Here is a 24,671-nt window from a genome sequence, read left to right on the forward strand (position 1 = left end):
AGATTTGGTTGGCATCAAAGTACATATCAGTGTTAGATATCAATGCTCCACTCTCATGTAACTACGCAAGAACCAACTAACTCTACTTGTAAGCCCCCCATATGAGGAGAAGGCATTTGAGTAGCTCGATTATCCGGGGCCATGTGTGGCCTGATGGCTGGATGGCTTCAGATAGAGTTAGCACACTAGTGCCCAGTGTACTACGAGATCTGAGGTCGCTACCACTGCCTCTTCAGAGACGGCTCCGAGGACTGGAGAAGATTCGGCTTTCTAGACCAGATCAAAGAAAGGTAAGGGTAAGGACTCTGGTAACCCATCTTCTTCTGATGATAAAAAGAGAAAGAAGAAGATCAAGTGCTTCTATTGTAACAAGGCAGGGTACAAGCAGAATGAGTGCCGAAAGAAGATTGCAGATGAGAAGAACGGAGTAAAGAAAGAGTCCAGCAACAACATGCAGGCAGTACCAGTGGAGCTGTTCGTCGCAATTAAGGAGATTTGCATGGAGGTAGTTCATGTACCTACGGATGAACTGTGGATCATTGACAGTGGTGCATCGTGCCACATGACCAGTCGGAAGGATTGGTATACCTCTCTATAGCTGATAGGGAATGACATCCTGGTAGCAGTCGGCAATGATGCAAAATGTCCAGCAAAAGGAAAAGATACGATTGCTCTCAAGTCAGATGGAGTTGTAAAACAGTTGTCCGATGTTCTTTATGTGCCAGATATCAAGGGGAACTTGTTGTCCAATTCCACGATCACGGATCGAGACCTTAAAGTTCAATTCGATAAGAATGGTGCACAGATTCTGGATCTTCAAGGGAAGGTCATTGGTAAAGGTACACGGTGCAACAACATTTACAAACTCTTAGCTTTCAGTGCTCGAGCGGATGTGAAGAAAACACTAAGCTGTGGCATGAGAGGTTTGGTTATCTAAACCTTAGTTCTTTGAAGGAGATGCATAAAAGTGGAATGATTGCAGACCTACAAAAAATTTCAGATCTGCCCGATGTATGTGAAGCTTGCATGATGGGCAAGCAGCATCAGCATCCCTTTCCTAAAGAGGCTAGCAAGGCAAAGGCTCCTCTAGAGCTCATTCACACGGACCTCTGCAGAAAGATGGAGATGGAAGTTTTGGGTGGTTCCTACTACTTCATGACATTGATCGCGACGACTACAATAGAAGGATATGGATATACTTCTTGAAGACTAACGACGAGGCTTTTAGTAGGTTCAAGGAATGGCATGTAATGGTTGAGAAAGAAATGGGGAGGAAGGTGAAGAAGTTGAGATCAGACAGAGGTGGAGAGTTTGTTGGTGAACTGAAAGGAAAGCATGGAGTGAACACAAACCGAGAATTCTTGCTTATAGAATGAAGAAAGATGAGGTCCTTAAGTAGGCACCTCTTACATGATCACTGACATCACTGATGACCTCTGAGCTCCACAATCATCTCCTCAATCTGCTCCTAGATTCTCTCAATCATCCTATGTGGCTTCTACGACCACCTAACAGTGCTTATGGGCACCTAACTATGCCTCTAGCACACACACATAGAAACCAAGGTGTGCTTGGGGCATACACCTTGAGATATGACATCATACCCCCCCTTAAGGGAATGCCTCAAGCCATGTCAAGGATACATCTAGTCTCATAGTTTCTCATGCCATCTCATGGTGGTCAAGGAGAAATCTATGGCTAGGTTCTCATGCTAGCAAGGGGTTCCCAAGGGTGTGAAGTAAACAAAAGGGATACAAAAGACCTTCCAATGGTTATCTCCCCTACATGTACATGCACACAATGTCTGTAGGAGGTACCATGGAGCAAAACACATACACATGGCCTACATCATATAGTGACGTGACCAGAGGTGTTTACAAAACACAATAGTTTATTTCATTCATTTTGGAGGGCTATCCAGGCTAAGTACCTTGACTCGACATAAAAAAGGGAGATATGAAGCATATATGGAGATGATTCAAAAAGCATAATCTTCATAGGATGCCTCATCTTGTGGAGGCACATCAACTGAAAGTAGATTGGCAGTTTCTGACTTTGTAGTTGCTTCCTTTTTGGCTCTACAAAACTTTTCATGGTGATTGTTTTTTCCATAGTGTTTGCATGGATTGATCTTGAAGCAGTCTTTTGAGAGGTGATTAGTCTTCCCACAAGGTGAAAACTTGCCCTTTTGGATTTTTATGGCATAGGCTATGTCATTGCCTCTCCGGAGTTCCATGTGCCTTTCTTCTTCTTGAAGAGCAAAAAAGATTAGGATTAGGAAGATTTTTCAAAGTGGTAACAACATGATCATGATCTTCAGGCATACTCTTGAGCAACACTACCATTACATCATTTGTAGTGATTGGAGAGTTGATAGAAGCAAGTTGAGTCATGAGACTCCGCATATGATTGACATGGGCAGCCAAAGGAATGCCACTAACCATCTTCAATTCAAAGAAAGCCATCTTAAGTGACAATTTTGAGATGTGAGAGCTAACATCAAAAATAATGTCAAGCTTCTACCAAGCTTTCGAAGGAGACTCTAAGTTAGAGATGTGATGAATATAGTCATCTCCTAAGGCAAGAGCAATGATGCCATAGGCTTTCTCCTCTCTAGCAGGATCTCTTGCCAAGCGTGCCGGAGCCGAGGATTCTCTAGCATTGGAAGCTATTGAAGAAGAAGTTGAAGCTAGTTTGACAAGCCCCCAGAGGTTTTCCCTCATCAATGCAAACTTAACCTTCATCTGCCATGTGTGAAAGCCCTTACCATTGAACTTATCCATATTCAAGATGGTAGCCATGAGAGGGTCTAACCCAGAATGGGCAGTTTCTACTCTCTTACAAGGCTAGAAAGAGTTGAAGAGCTTCAAAATACAAGCATTTAGAGTAGCAAAGGCTTGCAGCCAAAATCCATACTACAAATCAATGATGCTTTCACTTGCATGCTTCATAGAGGTGACTAAATGAAAGTATTCCAAGCAAATCCACGTATAGCAACTTAAAAGAAAGTTGTAGCCACAGTTGTACTGATGCTTTTCAATACTTTAAAACCTCAGAAATGCTAAAGTAGCATCTAATGTAGCATCAAACTCACAACCTTGTCAAAACTGTCCAAAACAGAGGCCTAAACTTGGAGGGCTTGTATCTCACTCTTCAAAGCAAAGAAAAGAGGGATTTCTATAGCAAAAGAAAGCTCATATACCAGAGAAGATCTAGCACAGAGGTTGGGCCAAATGGCACCCTGTTTTGCCCGAGGGAGTTGCTGTATTCTAAACCTATGTTTTGATGTTTTCTCCTTTGTTACTAAACCAAATGGGCTGCAAAGTGACTCAAAATGTTCATCTTAAAGTCGCCCATCTACTTCTAAGAGGGCTCGAGCAATGGTGCAGCAGGCAGGGAGTATTCTGCAACAGAAAAATGGCGAAAAAATGCGCTATTTGGGGAATGGCGACTAGCAGAGACGTCTTTTCTTTAATTTCTTACAGGTGGAAGTTTGCCCAAATGAGGGGTATCTCCAGTAGGAAGGGCCTAGAGAATGGCAGAGAACCGAGGGAGAACAAGCTTTAGCAAGATTTGGGAGAAAAGGGAAGAAATGGTGAAGATGAAGAAGAAGAAGATGGAGAAGAAGAAGATGATGTGGCCCAAATGGGCTCAAGGAGGATCAAAGGGCTTTGATACCATGTTGGTGAACTGAAAGGAAAGCATGGACTGAACACAAACTGAGAATTCTTGCTTATAGAATGAAGAAAGGTGAGGTCCTTAAGGAGGCACCTCTTACATGACCACTGACATCACTGATGACCTCTGAGCTCCACAATCATCTCCTCAATCTGCTCCTAGATTCTCCCAATCATCCTATGTGGCTTCTACCACCGCTTAACAGTGCTTATGGGCACCTAACTGTGTCTTCCCACGAGCTGGTGGGAGCCTCAATAGTTTTCTTGCATTTCTTTTCGCAGAGGATTTTTCCTTGCATCTCTCTGTAGATCTCTCCATTACTGCTTACCAAAATGCCCATCTCTGTCTGTCAGGGTGGGTTTGCACATTCCATCCAACTTGTTATGAGCCAGTCGATTGGCCACTATTCTATTCATGCTTCTACTAGAGCCAATAGCGCTAGTTGGGGAGAGTTTTTTGGACAAGAGGATTAAGCTTGCAGGACGAGATATAAATACTTTCCCGAGTTGGTGGGAAGGACTTACTTAGTCCTGGATTCTGGAGACTAGCACACTATTTCAACCCAGACAGAAGATGTTGCAGAGCAGTAGGATTATTGGGACCATGATATAGAGTATACATAGCTTGCATGCAGAGCTGCACTTGAGCGTATATATGCACAGCGAGTTCCTGGCTAACTCAGTCTTGGAAATTCATTCCCTACAATAGGAATTAAACTTTGAAAAGCTTGTGGCATCGTCATGAGCTGGTGCCTTGACCTCCCTGGCATTTTCTTACTAGGTCCTTGTTGAAGTAGGAAGGTAACGAATACTTGTGGATACATCTTCCTTGGCAAACTTCTTGCTTAGCATGCATGGCCACACCTTTCTGCCATGAAGCATTTGTTCCCTATACTCAGATGTGAGGGCTACAGTAGAGTAGCAGGCATTGTAAACTCTTGATAGTGTATTAAATCCATGAGGATGGTAGATTCCGTATCTGTTGAGAGTTGTGGTGCCATGAGCACATGTAGAGCAAAGGTATGAGCAAAGGGCAAGCTGCCACATGGCATGGAGGAGATATCCCACATGTGAGCAAGCAAATGGATGTAAGTACCCTCACCTATAAAAGGGAGGTTTATTTGAAGGAATATCAATCAAGCACTTTGCACTATCTCAAGATTCTCTTTATGAGTCCAAGCTAATCTATCTTGGAACCTAATTGACTTGAGGTACATGTCATGAGCACTCTCTTCATCATGTTTGCACTTAGGTTGCATCCTCCTTAGATTAGTGTTGTATTAGGATTTTGTCTCATGACTAGGAGAGCTCAATCCCCCGACTTGTCATGGTATCAGAGCAGGTTTAGCTATGTCTAGATTAGTTTCAGGTTCTTCAAAGTCTTGAGAGATTTCCGTTGAGAGATTTGTCTTCTCCTTAGAAAGAGGTTTAGGTCCATTTTGTTTGAGTGTGTTTTCGGTGACAGTATATTAGAAAGAAAGCAAGAGCTTGTGGAGCAGCCCCAAAGCTTGTAAGCAGCCAAACAGCTGACTCCATCTCCTACGATCTCCAACGGTTGTCTTTGTATGGCGACATCAAAGAAGATCTCTATTTGCAGCAGCTCGAGTATTTTCAAGTTCCTGGACAAGAACACAGCCTTTGTTTATTTGTTTGAAATCGTAGCTCGGTTGGCTCTTGTGAGTTATTTGTAGTGTTCTTCCTCCTAAGCCTCTAGCATCAGTGGTTGCCCACAAGAGATCCAGCACCGAGAGACCACCCGGCTTCCTAGTCTCCATCATCTCTCTACACAAGTGACTTCCTGACAGAAGGCAGATCTCCAAGGACCTACCGGCTCTTCTTCTCTAAGAGACTCTAGTCTTCTCTATAGCCGGCCCTCCTGCAACCAAGCTCCTACAACAGCACCTTCAAAACCTTTAGAACCAGCAGCGCCAGCTACCACCACAAATGTGAAGCCAACGAAGGCCGACCTCCCGCTCCTCCATGGGCTGTAGCTCCCTGAGCCCCAGCAACTCCAAGCCTCACAAGCCGGCCCGACCTTACAGTGGCTCCAAGCGTCTTGCCAAGCCTCTCCGTCGAGCCAATCTCTAAACCTACGACCTTCAACTAGACAGAGCCTCTCCTTCACAAGCGACGCCTCTACAAACTACTGACAACGCTCAGCGACTACAGCTACGACCTTCCACAGTTCCAGCTCCACCAAGCCTAAGCTAACTCCAACAACCATGGACAGCCTCCATCGACCCGGCTCAACACTCTACCTAAAGCTACACAACTGAAGCCTCTCTTGCATCATGGGCTCACGGGATGACTACCGACGACCAACGAGCGCCTCCTCGACGAACCTCTGCCATCAAGCTTCCGACAACCATAGCAGCAGTTCCTTATCAACCAGCTCCTCCAATCGATCTCCACCAGCCACGACGACATCCTCATTACATCGCAGACGAGATCTCTGCTGAATTATCTCTTCACAAAGTCCTAATGTCTCCACAATTGACACGTGTCAAAGATAAAACTTAATCACAGCTAGGGGTGGTTTAGTTAGTAGGGTTAGGTTCACTTACTTGGATCATAGTTAGGTTTGAACTCTGGGTTAATTCAGTTTAGTTAAAAGTGTGCCACGTGGCATAGGGCTACCTCAGCACAGTAAACTCTTGCCAAGCACAATTTTCAAGTTGCATGTGAATAGCCTATGACACATCATCAAGGGCCCTCTTCTTCACAAAAACTTCAACAAGCCATAACTTGCAATCCAGGAAGAATTTGCTTATGCTCCAAAAAGGAAAAGTGATCGTCTTTTCAAGCTCTATGCACCTATCAGATCAGAATCATTGTATGCAATTAGACACTGCCAATATTGAAAGAAATCAATTGGTAAGACCTTTGCAACAAATGAAAAAGCAACACATGAATGTAGAAAGAATGCCCAAAGCACAAGTGCATGAGATGACCATAGCAGAAAGCATGGCATCCACACACAAAGCATCAAGGCACATGGAAGTACAAAGCATCATGCATGAAGCTACATCAAGTGAAGAACCAAACGCCATCGACATGAAGCATTGAAAAACAAAAACCTTGCCAACCTTGCCTATGTTTTTGTAAATCAAGCCTGACCACCTGAGAGTAGCTATGAAAGCACCCAGGGGAGGTATTGACATGTAAACCACACTTGACCACCTTAAGTAGCAATGTATGCACTAAGGGGAGGTGATGGAATGTAACTCACATCTGACCACCTTGCAGTAGCCAAAGGATCATGGCACCAAGGGGAGGTGTTGAGAGTTGTGGTGCCATGAGCACATGTAGAGCAAAGGTATGAGCAACAGGGATGTTTTTATCGAAGCTATGCTTATATATTAATATAAAATCTTGGCGAAAGTTATCGAGATAGTTTTTTTAGTTTCACAATATTTGTATAATAGATTACACTTTTATATATTTTCTTTTGAATTTAGAGGAAAAAGTTGTAAATTATGGCGAAACTTTAAAATTTTTCTCATAAAAGTTTCAAATCTTGGCGAATTTTCAAACCTTTATTTTTATCAAGGCATACAAACTTTCGACACCAATATAAAAGTTTCGCTTCTTAACGAAACTAATAGGAAAAAATCATCCATGATGAGCAAAGGGCAAGCTGCCACATGGCATGGAGGAGATATCCCACATGTGAGAAAGCAAATGGATGTAAGTACCCTCACCTATAAAAGGAAGGTTCATTTGAAGGAATATCAATCAAGCACTTTGCATTATCTCAAGATTCTCTTTATGAGTCCACGCTAATCTATCTTGGAACCTAATTGACTTGAGGTACATGTCATGAGCACTCTCTTCATCATGTTTGCACTTAGGTTGCATCCTCCTTAGATTAGTGTTGTATTAGGATTTTGTCTCATGACTAGGAGAGCTCGATCCCCCGATTTGTCAATATCGCCCTCTAGGTCTCCACATATGTCCCATGCTAAAACTAACAATGTCATGCTTTTACTCTGTAGTATGAGTTTACTTACTGCCTGGCACTTGCTGGAATGCAACTTGACCTTTATAAAGATACATCAATGTTATCAACTCTCGATGATCCATATCCTTGCTAGCAAAGCATGGCGACACTTTGTCATTTTGAGTTCCCCTGATTATATCTTTTCTTTCAGAGATTATGTACAAGGGACGAATATGTAAACGTTAGAACTCAGATCTTCCTACTTGCACATGAGGCATCATATAAGCATTAGAACTCGAATCTTCCTACTTGCACATGAGGTATCATGTAAGCGTTAGAACTCGGATCTTCCTACTTGCACATGAGGTATCATGCTTTGGATAATCTGCCTGATAGATCATTTGTGCATTTCGTGTTTTGTATATGTTAACATTGTGTGGAAGGAGCGGATAACATGGCAAAGCCGAGTATGACTTTTATTCCCTATTCTTTTTCATCCTTAGTGCAATAATTGAAATAGCCAGACATATTAATGTATGCAAATTTTCATAATTTTTTTGGATCAGTAAAGGGGCACGAAAATAATGATATCCCTTTGGAATTTTTAAAGAAGGAATGTTTATAAGGGGACTTATGTATTAATTGCCTTGACCTATGACATAATTTTTAACTTGTCAAAGTTTTCTATTTTGTCCATGGGCATTACATGCAAAGGAACTAGATGAAGGACCTTACAAGCGCATGTTAGAGGCATGTTTGAGACCATATGCCTTAAGAGTTGAAGTTTGAAGCTTTAGTATATTCATGTCACACACTTATGACATAGTATTTTATGGGAAAATATCAGGAAGTTTTCTACATCGATTTGGCATATAAACACTGATAAAAGTAGGTTCTCCATAGAAAAACATTTAATAGGTGGATGGACTTAAAATGGTGATGGGAGCTATACATTTTCAAGATTACTCATGTAGGAAAATGGAGGAAGATCCCCTTGAGAACGTTTACACTTATAATTTTTTACACTGTGCTACACTTGGCATGTTCTTGGACAACAATCTCACTTATGGTTTGAGGTTGCTTCCTTGGGAAATCTCCTTTATGGTTTGAGGTTGATACCTCCCTTCCAAGTAGGTTGAATTTCGAATTAGACTTTCCCTTATGGTTACATGCCTTTCCAAGTAGTGTGGGAAGCATGGATTTCAGCAAGACTATGTTTAATAAGGATGCTTTTTATCTGGTATATGTATGTATAAGTATTTTTTAATGATTTGATTAAATAGAGGTGCATCCTCATCATTAAATATTGAGAAACTGCTAATGGCATAACAGGCATATGAGGTAAAAATCTTTGTTTTGTTTAGGACTTGGAATAGAAAAAGATGGAGTCTTGCTATATAATCTTTGAATGTAGACTCTTTGGGCTATTTGCTACTCAGTTTCTACTGCATTACGATAACCTTGGATAGTCCCTTTATTTGTTAGGCTCCCTTATATGCATTTTTATGCAGGGATGCACGTTCTATGGTGCTGGCAGAAAAGGTGGCACATTGGCTAGCCTAATGGAAAGGAGCATTTTCATTGATTACCCTTGAGCTAGGTTAATGCAAAAGGAGCATTTTCATTAATCCTTGATATAGTGATATATCTTATGGTCTCTTTGGTCATTAACTCCTCGTACATCTTACTTGTTTGCTTTATGCCATTCTCCATGGGCAAGTTTTAAGGGTCATTATTTTGAGGCTCCCATTAGCACTCCTTGGGGAATTTCTCGCAGAGCATTTGCTAAGTGGTTATTCATTATAAAATGCTAACTTTTGATCCTCTCAGGAACTTTACCTCACTTTGATGTGTACTTAGAGTTAATTGTAATGTTGAGAAATGGAAAATCCAAACAGCAGAATTGGAAACTCGCAATAGGAGATCAAGGGAAGCTATACGTACATTGAGGTTGTAATTGGATTTTTTAACCTTGGACATTCCCTTGGACTTGGTTGAAACACACAATTTTATGATTCACTTGAGACTTCCAGTTATTACTTGGATTACTCTAGCATTTTATAAAATATTTCTTTACTTGGAATCATCAACCATTTTATAAACACTTCTTTAATGTTATAAATGCCAACTGCTTCAAGGATGCCAAGATTTTATTAATGCTAATCTTGATTGAGTGACAGGGATAACAACTGTGTGCCGGCATTGAAGCCTGGGTACCACTTCAAAAATTTTTTATCCTAACTTTCATTTTGTTTGTGATGGTGCCAGGTCAGTCGGCATACCTCTCCATCAAGTTTGCATTAGAAAATCTAAGGCATGAAGACACGGTGTTAGCAACTTCGAGGAGCACTCTACAATGGATTTTCTCCAAGTACTGCTAAATAAGATTGAACTCTCTATTAGGGACTAATCATCTGTATCATTGTACTTTCTGCAATGTACTGATATAAATGAGAGTATAATAATTGACTCTCACTTTGACACCTTGTTAAGAGAAATGGTATGATATGAATTATTGTCACTTATGCGGTATTGAGAGGTTGGTTATTAATGGACTACTCTCACTAGGTGTTTGAAAAGGACAATAGTAGATGTTTGCAATTGGTTTACTTTGACATTGAAAATTGGTCTAGTAGTATAGTAGGATAGATGTTTGATAGGATAAACACACACTTGTATATCCATTGTAAGATAAGGAAAATCTTACGACTAATGGCTATACTTGGATTGACCTATTTCGGTTGATTGAAGTTTTAAGCCTGATTGTGGCACGAGGATTATGGGACCAAACCCTTTCCTTAGTTTCTATGCCATGATGCTTGGACCAACTTCAAGTTATTGGATGCATCCAATGGAAGATTGACAAAGAGATGCAATTCCTCTTCACATATTTGATATTCACATGAAGTCTCCATATGGCAGAGGTAATCTATCTAGAAGCTCAGAATGTTAATTATCATTAGAAGCATGTTATTTTGATACTTGGGACTGATACCCTCGACCAACTGGTCAACCATCTTACACTGGATACAATCTATGATTATCCCCAACCTATTAGTCTAAGGACTCTTCCATGACTATGGAAAGTGGACCACCCTCCACCGACTGGTTAGAGAGGATTGATACGTTCTTACTTTTCACTTACTGGTTAGAAAGGATTAATGAGACACTCGTATATCCATTTAAGTTTATGTTTTAGTTTATGACTTAATCTAGGGCAGTAGTCTGACCCAATCCATTGTGATGGGCAGACTACTGCCCTCACTTGGATTGTGTGTCAAACCTACGGGAATGCGGTCTGTGGGAAACACACACACACTTTGGGGATCCTTGTGTGCTTCACGATTGTCAACATACTGATGGACCATAAAGGTTGAAAATCATATTGAAGCCTTTCATAAAGAATATGATGTCCCACTTATGCACAGGCTTAGTCCCAGGAAGGTTATCACATCCTATAGGACTTGACAATACTTGTTATTATTGTTTTCTCCATAATGCTTTTTATTATTGATCATGGTACTAGCATAGTGGAATTAATCGAGGAACATGGCCAAGCCATTATTGATTTATTATTATGAACTTTACCCACTAATAGAGAAAAGTTATAGGGCTTATTATGCTTTAAAACACGTAATTATTACTAATAGGTGCCTTTATTTTATACCTAGGGGGTGAGAAAGAAATTGTCCTATAGGAATGAGATAAGACAAAAAGACCATGAATATTTGACAATTGGTCATGAAAAGGTTCCCCACTATGTCATTAATATGGAGGAAGGACATAACCTAGGCGCCCTAAGGAATATCCTAAGGTTTAGCTTGGACCACAAGAGGTACTACCATAGATAATGATGCACTAGAGAACTACCTTGAGAAATGGAGCATTGATGAGGAGAAGATCTCGAAGGTAGATATCTCCATGTGAACACAAGCAGAAAAATGGACTATATACATCCCATATGATTACATGAATTAATAGTTTGTTTTAATGAGGAACAGATTTAGGATGATAGAGGGGAGATATTAGATTTTTACTTTCACACTATACTTTATAATCTATGCTTTGGATCCCCTTGAAGTACATCTTCCCCTTTGGAATTGAATGCATGGGGATGTACATCTTCCCCTCCCTGCCAACCGCAAGAATGTCCATTGTAACACTCTAAACTGGGTTTTCGTTCCAATTTCCTCACAGGGACTGGCTGTTCATGGGAGCTTGAACACTTTGAACTTTCTAGTATGTCCATTGTACCACTTTGAGTAGGAGATGGAGTTGAGGAGCAGCTCGATCGCACACTTGGTGGATTTTTATCGTTCCTACTACGACTAAAATTCGAGTGTCCACTACGAAAATTCAAGTGCTCAAGCTTGAGTATATCTCTCAAAAGATCAGTGCCATTCCACTCAATTTTACATAGACCACTCGCTATACATAGACAATTATATATGGTTTACACGATCTAGGTTCCCTTTGAGCTCTCCTCATAGCAAGTTTTCAAGAGCATGCTCAAAGCGCCTGCCCTTGGAATCTGTCGGAGCAGTGAAGCAGAGCCGAGAATTTTGTCTACCGTTCAGACATTAGTCTCGCACGGATTTTGTTTACTGTTCTGACCCTGAGGATTCACTAGGCTTCACTGGACCGAGGGAAACTTGTCTAGGGAGGGCATCCCAAAATTTCAAGAGTTTGTTGGGTGGTCGTCTTCTTCTAAAATATAGTCTCCTTCCCTTTGGAAATATTTTTTTGAAAACTTCATGGTAGAAACTAGTGAGGTTCATTTTGCTGTATGGAATTTTTAGAAGGAGCAACAAATGAATTGCTTAGCTCCCCCACAATGGAAGGGACAATTATGGTCGTAAGGAACCTTTTGTCACACTGCCCTGCATTGTCATTTGCCCTTAAACCCAGTACTAAAATGGTTGAGGAAAGGCTCTTTGTTAATAGCGAGAAGAGGGCCTTCATCTTGGTGAGGGTCATGTCTATATGCCTAGTGGCCATCTTGTCGATTGTCTTAGAAGAAGTTCCATAATTTCTTTTGTACTATGACTCCTTACCACTGTATTACTTAGGAATAGTTCGAGGAGCAGGCAGCTTCGCATAGCTTCGGTATTAAATTTTGCAGTGACAAATGACTGTCATTTTTAGACTTGCTGCCTCAAAATTTGAGGTCGATAATAGCCAAAATTGGCAAGACAGAGAATGGAAAGCCTTGACGGCTCTTCTTTCATGCTTTGGTGGATTTAGAGATACCTTGGAATCACTCACGAACTATGGAGATAGCTACAGACTTAGACTATGGATATAGCTAAAGACTTAGGCATTTTAGAGTCCCTTTATTGATTCTTTGTTTCATATTAACATGAGTTTATTTATGGCACTATTTAGTGATAGTTTCCAAAAACTTAGTTTATTGAGAAAAGGAAATTAGATCTCCCTTTAATAATTTAAAATTATTGGTTTTCAAGAGCCATTCGAACACTTTTAAAGAGGGGTGAGTTTATATGGATGTTTATGGTCCCCAAGGATGTCTCAAAATGGGGGACAAGTAACCATGGACCTTTCTACCTCTTAGGAATGGGTATCTGTGAGGCAAGTTGCCATGGATATCTATGCATCTTAATTGGGACAACTTTTTACTAAATTTTCGCTGGATGTTTTACACTTGGAAAGGGCTTACTATGCCAAAAGAAAAGAAACTTCAGTTCCTTTAGGACAATTATTCACTATTGTATTTCAAAAATTAGAAAGGGAACAAGAATTGAATTATCTTGCATTTGTTGAGAACTTTGCATTATCTTGCATTTGTTGAGAACTTGGAATTGATAAGTATATGCAAGTGGGGCAAGTTTATTATGTTAAGAGGGAAATTTCACTCTTAATCACTCTCTTACTACAATTTGCTACTTGGGAATCATACACTTGCACTAAGGCACCCTTTTACTTGGGATTCCTACACTTTAGACATGAAGTCCATTGCTTGAAAAGAAGAGTATAAAGATGGCATTTCCTTTATTGTAGAGATTGATGACTTTGTTAGATTTAGGATTTGGATGACTTTGGTAGGATTGTATTTTGCAAAAGTACCTTTGGAATTCCCCTTGGGAATTTATTTCATTTTCTTTGTTGAGGGACAAGTACCAAGGTTAAGGAGGCATTAAGCCTAAATATTGATAATTGGGATTTTATAACACCTCATTTTCAAGGTATTTTCCATTGTTATAATTTTGATGTATGCATAAATTCAATTATGATACTGGTAATTGGAAAATTCCAACAGTAAATCAAGAAAAGGTGTAAGTATACTAAGGTTATATCTAGATTTTTCGACCTTGGGAATTCCCTTGGACTTGGTTGGAACTCCCATATTTATGGTTTATTTGAGATTCCCACTTATTACTTGGATTTTACTAACATTTTATATACATTTCTTCATATCTTTAATTGCCCACCTCTGATTACTATTGAATAGTAAAATTTGATTATGCTAATCTAGATCGACTGACATGGATAACAATTGTGTGCCGGCATTGAAGCCTGCAGTCCCACAATTCATAGTGTACATGTTCTAACGTGCTATGTTTGTGGATGGATGCAGGTGAGTCGGCATACCTCTCCATCAGATTTGCATTGAAAATTATATGGCAAAAAGATGGTGTTGGCAACTTCGAAGCGTACTCTACATCAGATTATCTCCAAGTATTATTAAATATGATTGAACATTCTATTGGAGACTAGCCATCAATATTGTTGTACTTTTTGCAATGTTGTGACATGAATATGAGTATAGAAATTGACTTTCACTTTGTAGCTTTGTCAAAAGGAACGATATTATATGAATTATTCTCACTTAGGCAGTATTAAGAGAGTGGTTAACAATGGATTACTCTCATTAAGTGTTTGAAAAGGGCAAGAGTGGATGTTTGCAATTGATTTATTTTGACATTGGAAATTGGTCTAGTAGTGTAGTAGGATAGTTGTTTGATAGGCAAAACACAAACACACACACACGCACACACATTGAGAGAGAGAAAGAGAGTGGTTGCACTGATAGGCATGCATCAACTATTTTATTTTGAGCCTAATATACAAATACTATGGGCACTATGCATTATGCTAACATATAATCGCTAGGGAAGGAACGCCCAAAAGCATGCTTCAGTTCGCAAAGAGAATGCTTGTATAGAAGTACCTAGAATAAGAAAACAAAAAAATGTGTGTTGGTTTTCTAATTGTGTGCATGTCATTGGTACATGCGTGTAGGCATATTAAAATGTGTGTTGTGACCACTACCATTCAAGAAAAGAGTTCTTCAAAAGTATGCACAAAAAAATTCCTTTTGAAGCTTAAAAAACAATGTTAAATTTCAATATGCAACTTTCAATGTCACATATAAGGTCCCCTACCCTTGAAGAATGGATTTTTTAAATAAATTCAAGAGATTACTTAAAAAGCCTTGTAAAAAGTTTATTAACTTTCAACACTCAACTTTCAATGTTACATCTAAGGTTTCCTACCCATGAAGAATGGATTTCTTTAATAAATTCAAGATATGATTTGAGAATACAAATACTTTGGGCACTATGCATTATACTAATAAATAATCACTAACATATAATTTGAGAAGCCTTTAAAAAATTTACTCTAGAAGCTTTAGAAATCTATTCAAAAAAAATATCAACATCACCAACTTGATGTGTAGGTGGTGGAGGGGATGTCCCTATAAGAAATCAATTTGAAAAGCATTATATATATATGTATATATATATATATATATATGTATGTGTGTGTGTGTGTGTGTGTGTGTGTGTGTAACGTCCCATATTTTGAATGCTATCACTTAGGTTTCAGCCACTCATATTTAACATTAAAAACAGTTTTTCCTTTCAACACTCAATCTTCATTCAGCCAAATCTAAGGACCCATAGCCATCAATAATATATATGTTTTAAACTCATATCGAAGGCCACGTATATTCTAAAAACTATAGAAATCAATTTGAGAAACCTCTTAGAATAATTATAAAGAGTTTTTAACAATTTGCTTTAGAAGCTATAAAAATGATTTGAGAATCCCTTTCAACATATGCTCTAAAAGCTTTAAGATGATTTTTGCTTTTGAAATTTTAGAGCAACACATGTGTGTGTCTTGGGCGGGGGGGATGTGTGCATGCGTGTGTGTGCTTTTACTCAGTGGTACCCATGAAGAAAAGAACTTGAGAAGCCTTTAAGATCCCCTATCAGAATACTTTTTAAAAAAAAGATCTTTAAAATACATTTCTTTAGGAGCTTTAAAAATAATTTCCACTTTCAACAATCAACTTTCGTTATAAGTCAGATCTAAGGTCCCCTACCCATCAAGAATATATATTTTTTAAACATAATTTCAAGAGCTTTAGAAATCAATTTGAGCAACCTTTAAATAATTAGAAACCAAATTTATTTGAAAATTCTTAAAAATGAATATAAAACTTTATTAAAGAAATTGCTCTAGAAGCTTGAAAGACAAACAAATAAACGTCACCAACCTGATGTGTGAGGATGTACTTGCTTTTTGTACTCATGATGCAAAAAGTTGGTGAATCCCTTTCAACATGTGCTCTAGAAGATTTAAAGACTATTTTCCCTTTTGATAAGATGTACTTGCTTTTGCACTCATGATGCAAAAAGTTGGTGAATCCCTTTCAACATGTGCTCTAGAAGATTTAAAGACTATTTTCCCTTTTGATAATTTGGAGCAATGTGTGTGTGTGTACGTGCATGTCCATGTGCATGTGTGTGCGTGTGCGTGTGCGTGTGTGCTTTTACTCATCACTAGTACCCATAAATAAAATACCTTGTGCTTTTACTCATCACTAGCCACTTTGCTTGCATGATGGGACAACCATCTAATCAATAAAGTTAGCAACTCTCTTGAGCCACCATGGTTACTGGAGGCTTGGTGGTGCCTATTATGGACCTTAAAGCTAATACTATCTCTTCGACCTAACCCTATCACTCCCCTCTCACGTGAACCTAATACTATGAGTTCCACCTAACCCTATCACTCCTCAGGTATGGGAACCACAATTCTTCTAAACTACCACCCTCCATCATAACCGCACACTATCCCCACTTGATACTAATCCATAAAAGTCCTTTAAACACCTTGCACAAGCCCCCTAAGCTTATGCCTTTGGCATGCCAACAAGGGAAATGGTTCTTAGTCTTCTACGCTAGTCTAAAGGCCACCTACTAAAGGCTGCCTCCCACGGTCCACCGACCCTCCTCGGGAGGCGGTTATTTGTATTTAATGTACCTTTACAAAAAGTCCTAACTTCTAAATCTTTACGGGCGATTGTCTGATGTAAGATATTCGTACTTTACAAAAAGTAACAACCAAGCCATCCCTCCTCTCGAATTCACTCTCACGCAATTGAGCGGCTGAAAGAAGGATCCGCATGAAATTAAGCAACTACGAGAACGATGAAGCAAAATCGACCCAGACGCACGTGAAAACTTCTGGAGCAAATCCACTGGAGCCGCGAATTCATTTTAGCAACGCTGTTTGTTTCAGCAAAAGCTGCAACTGCGCATTTTATCGATTTGAGCGGCGAAGATAGCCACTAAGACAATACTGAGCACGAGATGAGCAACTTCGAGCAACAGATTCTATCATTTGTGAACACATGGTGGATCACCGCACTGCTGCTGGGAAGTTTGTTGATGCAGCTGCTGCTTCTCCTCACCGGAGAAACAAGAAAATGGAGCTCCGTCAGTCGATTTGCAGCTTGGACTGCTTACAATTGGGCGGATTTCATCGCCACCAGTACCCTCGGAAGCTTAGCGCAAGCTGTGGGTACCGAAAAAGAAGTCTATGCCATTTGGGCGCCGATGTTATTGTTGCACCTCGGAGGTCCAGACAACATATGCGCCTACTCAACCGCCGATTCCGAGATCTGGTTGCGCCATGGGCTCAACATGCTCCTGCAAGTCCTCATTGCTGCTTACGTGATCGCCAATTGCGCCCGTGGATGGAAATTTATCGTCGTCAGTTGCTGCCTGGCCATCGTGGGCTCTCTCCAGTACGCAGAGCGCACCATAGCCTTGAAATATGCATCCAGTGAGGCTATCGTTCAACAATCTCAACCCATCTACGATTACATGCTTGGCGAGCCTGCAATTGGCGACCCCCAAACTCCTCGGTATTACTACATTATCACAGGAGAAAAGGAATGGTATCGGAACCACCAAAAGGAGGAACACCAAAATACCTATCAAAGTTTCCAATCCGCTTATTCCCTCACTCCAGAGCTCGTTACTTTCGACGATATCGTCAGCTCCGAGCAGCTGAGCGCCAGCACAACTTCAGGTGAAACGGCTCCTATCGTCTTGTTATGCCTCGGATACTCTCTATTTAAGATGTATAAGAGAAGAATCTCTCATCTTTACATGTATGAGTGGAGGGAAGACAAGACGCGTGAGCTGTTTCTAGGCAACCGTATTTTGAAAAACGAGAAAGAGGTTCTCTATGTCCTTGATGTGGAGCTGAGTTTTCTGTTCGACTCTTTGTATACAAAGGCAGCAGGAACTGCTTTCTCCTACCTTGGAGCTCTATTTAGATTCGTAGCTACTAGTTTGCTGGTACTATCTGCACTCTATACTTTCAGATTGATAGATTTTCGAGATCAAGATCGTGTCGTCTCACAAGCGAGCAATATTACAAAGGCTCTTCTAGCCTGTGCTCTTGCAGTGGAGCTATATCAATTAGTGAGATTGGCTACATCTAATTGGACGAGGGTTTGGTTGGCATCAGTTTACATATCAGTCGGTAAGCATCAGAGGTTTTACAGATCTTTCTTCCTCAAGATTCTTAACCGAATGCTGTACACTATGGGGAATAGAGAAATTGAAAGCAATTGGGGGAACAAGCTTGGGCAGCATGCCATGGTGCAAGAATCCACAAAGGAGAAAGCACCCCGATACGAGAAATCATCAAAAGTTGTCAAGGAGTTCAAGATCTATGTGCTCCAGAAAGTGTTGGCATCATGCCGGCAACTTGGACAACCTCATGGCCAGTTGCTTGATATCGCGTGGTATCAATTCAAGCACCAGAATTACAGAGCTATTTTATATGCTTCATTTGGAGCTGAGGAAGATGCACGAATGTTTGTGACAGATTTGGAGCACTTGATAGTGAATTGGCATGTTGCTACTTGTTTATGTGAGCTACTTGCTCCAGGTCTAGAGAACTCAACCACTGGAGAGGCCCTTGATTTCCATATGAGCAAGCTTTTGTCAAGGTACATCACATACCTTCTGGTACATAAGGCACAACTTTTGCCATTGCATGCTAATATTGGGAGGAAGGTGGCTGCAAATGCACAGAAAGACCTTCAAACTATACCTTGGGATCAAGTTTCAGTTTCACAGGCTTTGAGTAGAGGTATTATAGCTGATAATCTAATACATGGAATGAAAATGGCCAAGCTCCTACTGCAATTGCCAGGCCTAGAAAGATGGGCCCTGATTGCTGATATGTGGGTAGATTTGCTCTTGCATAGTGCTGCTTCCAATAAGCCCCAAGAACAACTAGAACAACTCAATGAAGGGGGAGAATTTTTGACATCTTTATGGGTACTCCTAGGTCACATGGGCTTTGGACAACAGTGACTCATGCTGATATACTATTGTTGCATACTTGAGTGCAATGTGTAGGGAGGATTTTCATTTTTTTTGTTGGTACCATCTTCAAATGGATACATGATGATAGGACATGGGAAAACATGATTGAAGTTGATGAGTTGAAAAACAAGGATTTGAGAGGATAAAATGGCAATAGGGTGAGGATATGAATTTGGAGTAGAAAATGATTTTGATGTGTACTATAGGTTAGAGAAAGCTTTTGAGGTTTTCAATGCCTTTTTTACTTTTTTGACACTTTAAAATTTTAAATGGAGTATTTAGGGAAAGGGATCCTCCAAGTAAGTAAAGAGGAGTACCTTTTGGGAATACAAAAGTTGCACTTCTTGGGAGCGATGGGAAAAAGCCAAGCCTAGGGAAGTGCAAGACCCTTCCTATGCCTTCTTAGTCTCTAGTCCATTTTCTTAAGCCATTACTTATGAGGCACTTTTTGAACCAAATCTCCCCTAATAGAAGGCTTTTGCGATCTTTGAGGTAATATTCACTATGTGCAAGTGTCTTTTTAAAACTTCATTGGACATTCTTCTTTGGGGTGGTAGTGTTAAGCTAGGGCAACTCCCTTTAGCTTTATGGGGATAGTCGTGCAAAAATGCTTCAATTTGTAAGGACATGTGTTGTAAGTTCCTTACCTAGCTTAAAATGCCTTTTACAAACTATAGCTGCCTCTAATAACGATCTAAAATATTTAAAGATTAGCTGTACTAGTTCAATATTTGCAAGTGCAAATATAAGTAATTCTTATAGCTATTACACAACTAACTTATCATCTACACTTAAATTTTGCATGACTAGCACTCTAGAACTAATTGCTACAGAACCAACTAGTACAATGTAGCTACTATAAAAACTAGCTACCTATGGCATAGATGAATAGCTTGACTAGCTATACTAGTTGAATTAGCTACTGTAAGCCTAAGTAGTTATTGCACAACTAACTAGTCCAGAACTGTTAGTTGAAGGGTCACTGCACAATCAGGTGTAGAAAAATGGCAGAACTATTTTAAGGGCAATTTTGGATCCCTAATGCAATGTGCTAATGGGCGATATTTTGAATTCGGCTAGACACACACTCTTGTTGGAATTTTTCTCAATGTAATGGTTGCCTCGTTGGGGTAGTAATGAGACGTAATGTGTCAAAACTTGCTATTCGAAACACCACAAAGCTCGGCACATGTCACTACAGAAGCAGCTTTGCCCTCCTTTGCACAATCTTTGGGATGCATCTTTGTGCATCAGCTATCCATAGTCTATCCTATCATCTACCGCACCTCTCCATCTTTCATCTACCCATACTTCGCCACCTATCATCTATGCGCAACTCTCCTATGTTGATCCAGGTTTGTTGATCTAGGTTCGCAACCATCGCGCTGACATTGGCTTCGTGCGACCATCGCGCTGGTTCTTGGAGGTGGGCGTAGCTACTCCTAATTAAACCAAAGAAAATGTATTTATGTTAATTGGCTTCAGACCCATGCTGGAGTCTCACAATTGATCATATACTTTGCATTGAGTTTTTAAAAAGTGGTGAAAAGTTAATCCTAAATGTTTTTCCTTATGCAACCACCGTGTTGGTTCTATTTTAGTGCGGGTTGCAGTTAATCCTAAACCAAGAAAAATGTATTTCCTTACAAACAACCACCATGTTGGTTCTATTTAAATGCAATGGTTGCACAAAGTTAAACATTTTCTTTCATTCTGTCTCTATGTTGCATCTTTGTACATCAAACACTGTCTTGTCATCTACCCACAGCTCGCTTGTCATCTACATGCAGCTTTTTCACATTGATGTAGATTTGTGACCACCATGTTAATGTTTGCTTGGTGGTTCTTGGAGTTATTTTAGGTGGCTGCTCCTAATTAAATCAAAGAAAATGTATTTACCTCAATTGGCTAAGATCCCCTTTCATGTCAATATGGCCCTTGAGGGGTCCCCTTTAGAGGCATGGGCCATATAGACATGCCACATACGTCCTATGGCATGCCACATATGTATATCCTTATGCAACCACCGTGATGGTTCTCGAAACTAAGGAATATGTATTTTCTAAACTAGCATTGAGATAGCAATGCATTTTAGAGACTATCTCTTTTGGTGGAACATGCTTTTCACCTTCCGTTTGAATGACTATATAGATTCAACCATAGCTTTGACCTGCTGAATTATCCTCACCTAAAGTACTTTCCCCCTCCATAAAGATACCGTCTTTTTGCTTATTCCACAATGTTTCTTGCGCTTTTCGAACGACATACACAAAGGCCTATTTTTATGAGAGAAGGATATATGCTTCTAAATGTCTAGTTCCCCATGCCTCTTTGCATCATGCCTTCCCTTGCAATGCTTGTTATCATCAATTGTGATGTTTGTAGTTCTACGCCTAATCTCAAGCCACACAATAATCTCTATGAATGCTATTTGGAAGGTGCAAGAGATGTCATGGGATAGGACAAGTGGGGCATATTATGGAGAAGGAGAAGACTTCATAGGAGGATAATTCTGGAGGTCAAACTATGGCCAACTCTAGAGATTCATTCAAACTAAAGGTGTAAAGCATTTTCCAACAACTATAATCTCTCAACTACATTGTTAGCTTGATCATTAAATTGTCTCTTTCTCTTGCCATTCACAAATACGGTTTGGTGGACAAGTTGTGTTCTTATACGGTTTGACTGAGATAAGTTAATCCTAAACCAAGAAAAATAAATTTCCTTCACACAAGAACTAGCCCAAAAATTAAACTAAACTAATTTAACCACTAGTAAACTAAACTAATTCAACTACTTGGAAAGACAACACTTTCAACCACTTGGCTGGTCATCAATTATTCTGGTTGTTAAATATATTTATGTTTTCGATTTGTATAATTAACAAAACTAAGTTTAGGACAATCACATTAACTAGCTGAATTATATATTATTATTAAAACCATTCGGCTAGTTTTGGATGACCACAGTCCAAGCCAGCATCGAGACTAAACTATTAAACTAATTTAACTACAAGTAAACAACCTAGGCTGAGACACGCATAGGTACCAGGACACTGCTTTGATGAATTCCCCACCCAGGTATAAGGGAGAGTGTATCCAACAATGGAAAGCGATCATGAACTCAAAGTTTGGTGGCATCTGGAGGCCAAGACTTGCAACTATTGCTAAGGAGGCAACAAGGGTAAGTGGAGCGCAAACTAGCACCAATCAAGAGTCGAGTGCAAGAGAAAAAAGTTGGGTAGCATGAATAAAGAGAACACGAATGAAGCACAAGGTGAATGTGGGTAAGTATAAAAGGTGGTGCCATGCAAGGCCAACCTACGATTAGCTTTTGAGATAGGTGAAACCAAACTATCAAATCTTAGAGCGATAACAACAGCAAAGGATGACAAAAGAACCAAGCAATGAAGACTAAATACGAAGGCACGCCAATGCTTTGGTGCAAATAAAAGTGAAGAGGACCCGACTGTGCTCTTAATTCATACTTGTGCAAAGTGCACCCTGATCCGAGTCGCAATTAAGTATAAGAAGAAGGAGACATGTGACAATTGTGATAACTAAGTGCAGACTAAGCTCCCGGCCAACTAAGCACTAGGTAGAAACAGTGAGAAGCGAAACAACAAAAAAGGGGAGCAACAAAAAGTTTTGAAGCAAATGCAAGCAAGACGCGGGTGAATGTAGGAGAGCTACAGATATCCAAAAGAGTCGTGGTAGGCACGTTAGTGACCAAGAGAGCAAAGAGAGCTCAATACATAGAGAAAAGACAAAGAAAGGTTACCAGCCAGCCAAAGCATGATCGGCTGGGACGAACAAAAGGGTGGCAGAAACTAAGCACAAGTTAGGAAAAGGGAAGTTCAACTGAGAGTGCTCTATGAACAGTATATAAAAGAGAATATGATCAACTTGAAGAGTTCGATGGAACAAAAGCGAAAGCCGATACAAATTCGATCAAAAGTGTTGCAGGATAGCTAGAAGACCCATTGGCAATGACCGCAGGGAACACTCCTTCGACGAAGAGAAGGTGCTAGTGCCAAGCAAGAGAAAAGAGCAAAGAAGAAGTCACTTTGGGACTTGTGAGAGGTAACCGAAGCATTAAACAAGGTGGGAGCTAACTTGCCAGTAGTGGCAATGTGAAGGCCTAAAAAAGACAAAGGCAAGTGAGACAATTACACAACCATACGACCAAGAAAAGAAAGAAGGCAAGGGAGCTGTAGTAATGAGAGAGGTATGTTGTGGCATTAAGTCCAGCAAGGTGGTGGGATGGTGTAAAAGCCATTGTTACGATGGCATTATCATGCCTACAATAAAGAAGAGGGTGGTGGTAACGGGCACATTAAAGGAAGGAGGTCTCAAGTGGGAATGGGCGGGTTTGTTTGAGTAAGGATTTAGGAGTTTTGGAGAGTTGAGGTTAGGGTGTGGAGGTGTAGTAAACCTGACAACCACTAGGGGGGAGGCGGGAATTAGAAGGTATAGTGAATATAACTGGCGGGAATTAGAAGGTATAATGATAAATGTAAAAAACACCAATAAAAATTTAAGAATTAAAGACAAAAAGACTAAATAAGAAATGCATGTGGGGAGGAAAGGGGAAAGTATTAAGGGGGGGGGAAATAAGTTAAAAAATACACATTAAAGAAGGGGAGGGAAATAGAATTATTAATGAATAAAAAGGGAAGGGGATAAAGAATGTGAGTTAAATCCTTTCATTTATAACTATACTTCATTTATGCTCCTCCAAACAACAATTTAGGCCTCTCTAAATATTTCAACAACCTTAATCTCTAAAGGCAAAAGTGAAAGCTACTTAAGCCAGGTAAATATTAGCATAGAAACATAAAGGGGGCTAGGGTGCCAACTATATATATATGCGAGGGTAGGAGGTGTCAGCACCCATAAATTAGGGGTACAAATTCTGCCAAAGAAAGAGAGTTTTTGTGTATGGCTGTGTGTATGAGTGTGTGTGCATGTGTGTCTTGTAAGCTGATGGCTCATGATTATTTGGATGGCACCGCCAAGCCTCCAGTCACCATGGTGGCTCAAGAGAGTTGCAAACTTTATTGATCAGATGGTTGTCCCATCATGCAAGCCAGGTGGCTATAGAAGCCGGATGGCTATTTAATTGGCTACAAGCCCAATGGCTAAAAGTAAGCGCCATTAAGTCATCACACTTTATCGTGATGGAGTTTTGAGGGCCGCTAGTTAGTCCTTGCCACACCATGTTTCTCTCTGCTCCATCATTATTATAAGTCTCCATTTTGTGCCTATTGAATGCTAGCATGGTGGCAATTGATGACCAGCTTGGTTGTGATGTTTTCCAAGTAGTGAGATTAGTTTAGTTTATGAGTAGCTAAATTAGTTTAGTTTAATTTCTAAGTTGTTTACTAGTAGTTAA

The 24,671-nt window shown here is 40.1% G+C and overlaps 1 protein-coding gene across 1 annotated transcript; it reads left to right on the forward strand.

The window, feature by feature from the left end:
• Positions 1-17,052: 17,052 nt before the first annotated feature.
• On the forward strand, positions 17,053-19,427 carry LOC147899146 (uncharacterized). The gene has a single exon (XM_087378032.1). The coding sequence runs from the start codon at positions 17,241-17,243 to the stop codon at positions 19,263-19,265; it is 2,025 nt and encodes a 674-aa protein (XP_087234158.1). The 5' UTR covers positions 17,053-17,240; the 3' UTR covers positions 19,266-19,427.
• Positions 19,428-24,671: the final 5,244 nt, after the last annotated feature.

The sequence above is a fragment of the Dipteris shenzhenensis genome, chromosome 8 (genome assembly GCF_047967505.1).
Source record: "Dipteris shenzhenensis isolate YYH24624 ecotype China chromosome 8, Dip_SZ_1.0, whole genome shotgun sequence".
NCBI lineage: Eukaryota > Viridiplantae > Streptophyta > Polypodiopsida > Gleicheniales > Dipteridaceae > Dipteris > Dipteris shenzhenensis.

Excerpts from the sequence above, each read along its gene's own strand:
- LOC147899146 (XM_087378032.1), top strand. The coding sequence starts at position 17,241 with ATGAGCAACTTCGAGCAACAGATTCTATCATTTGTGAACACATGGTGG.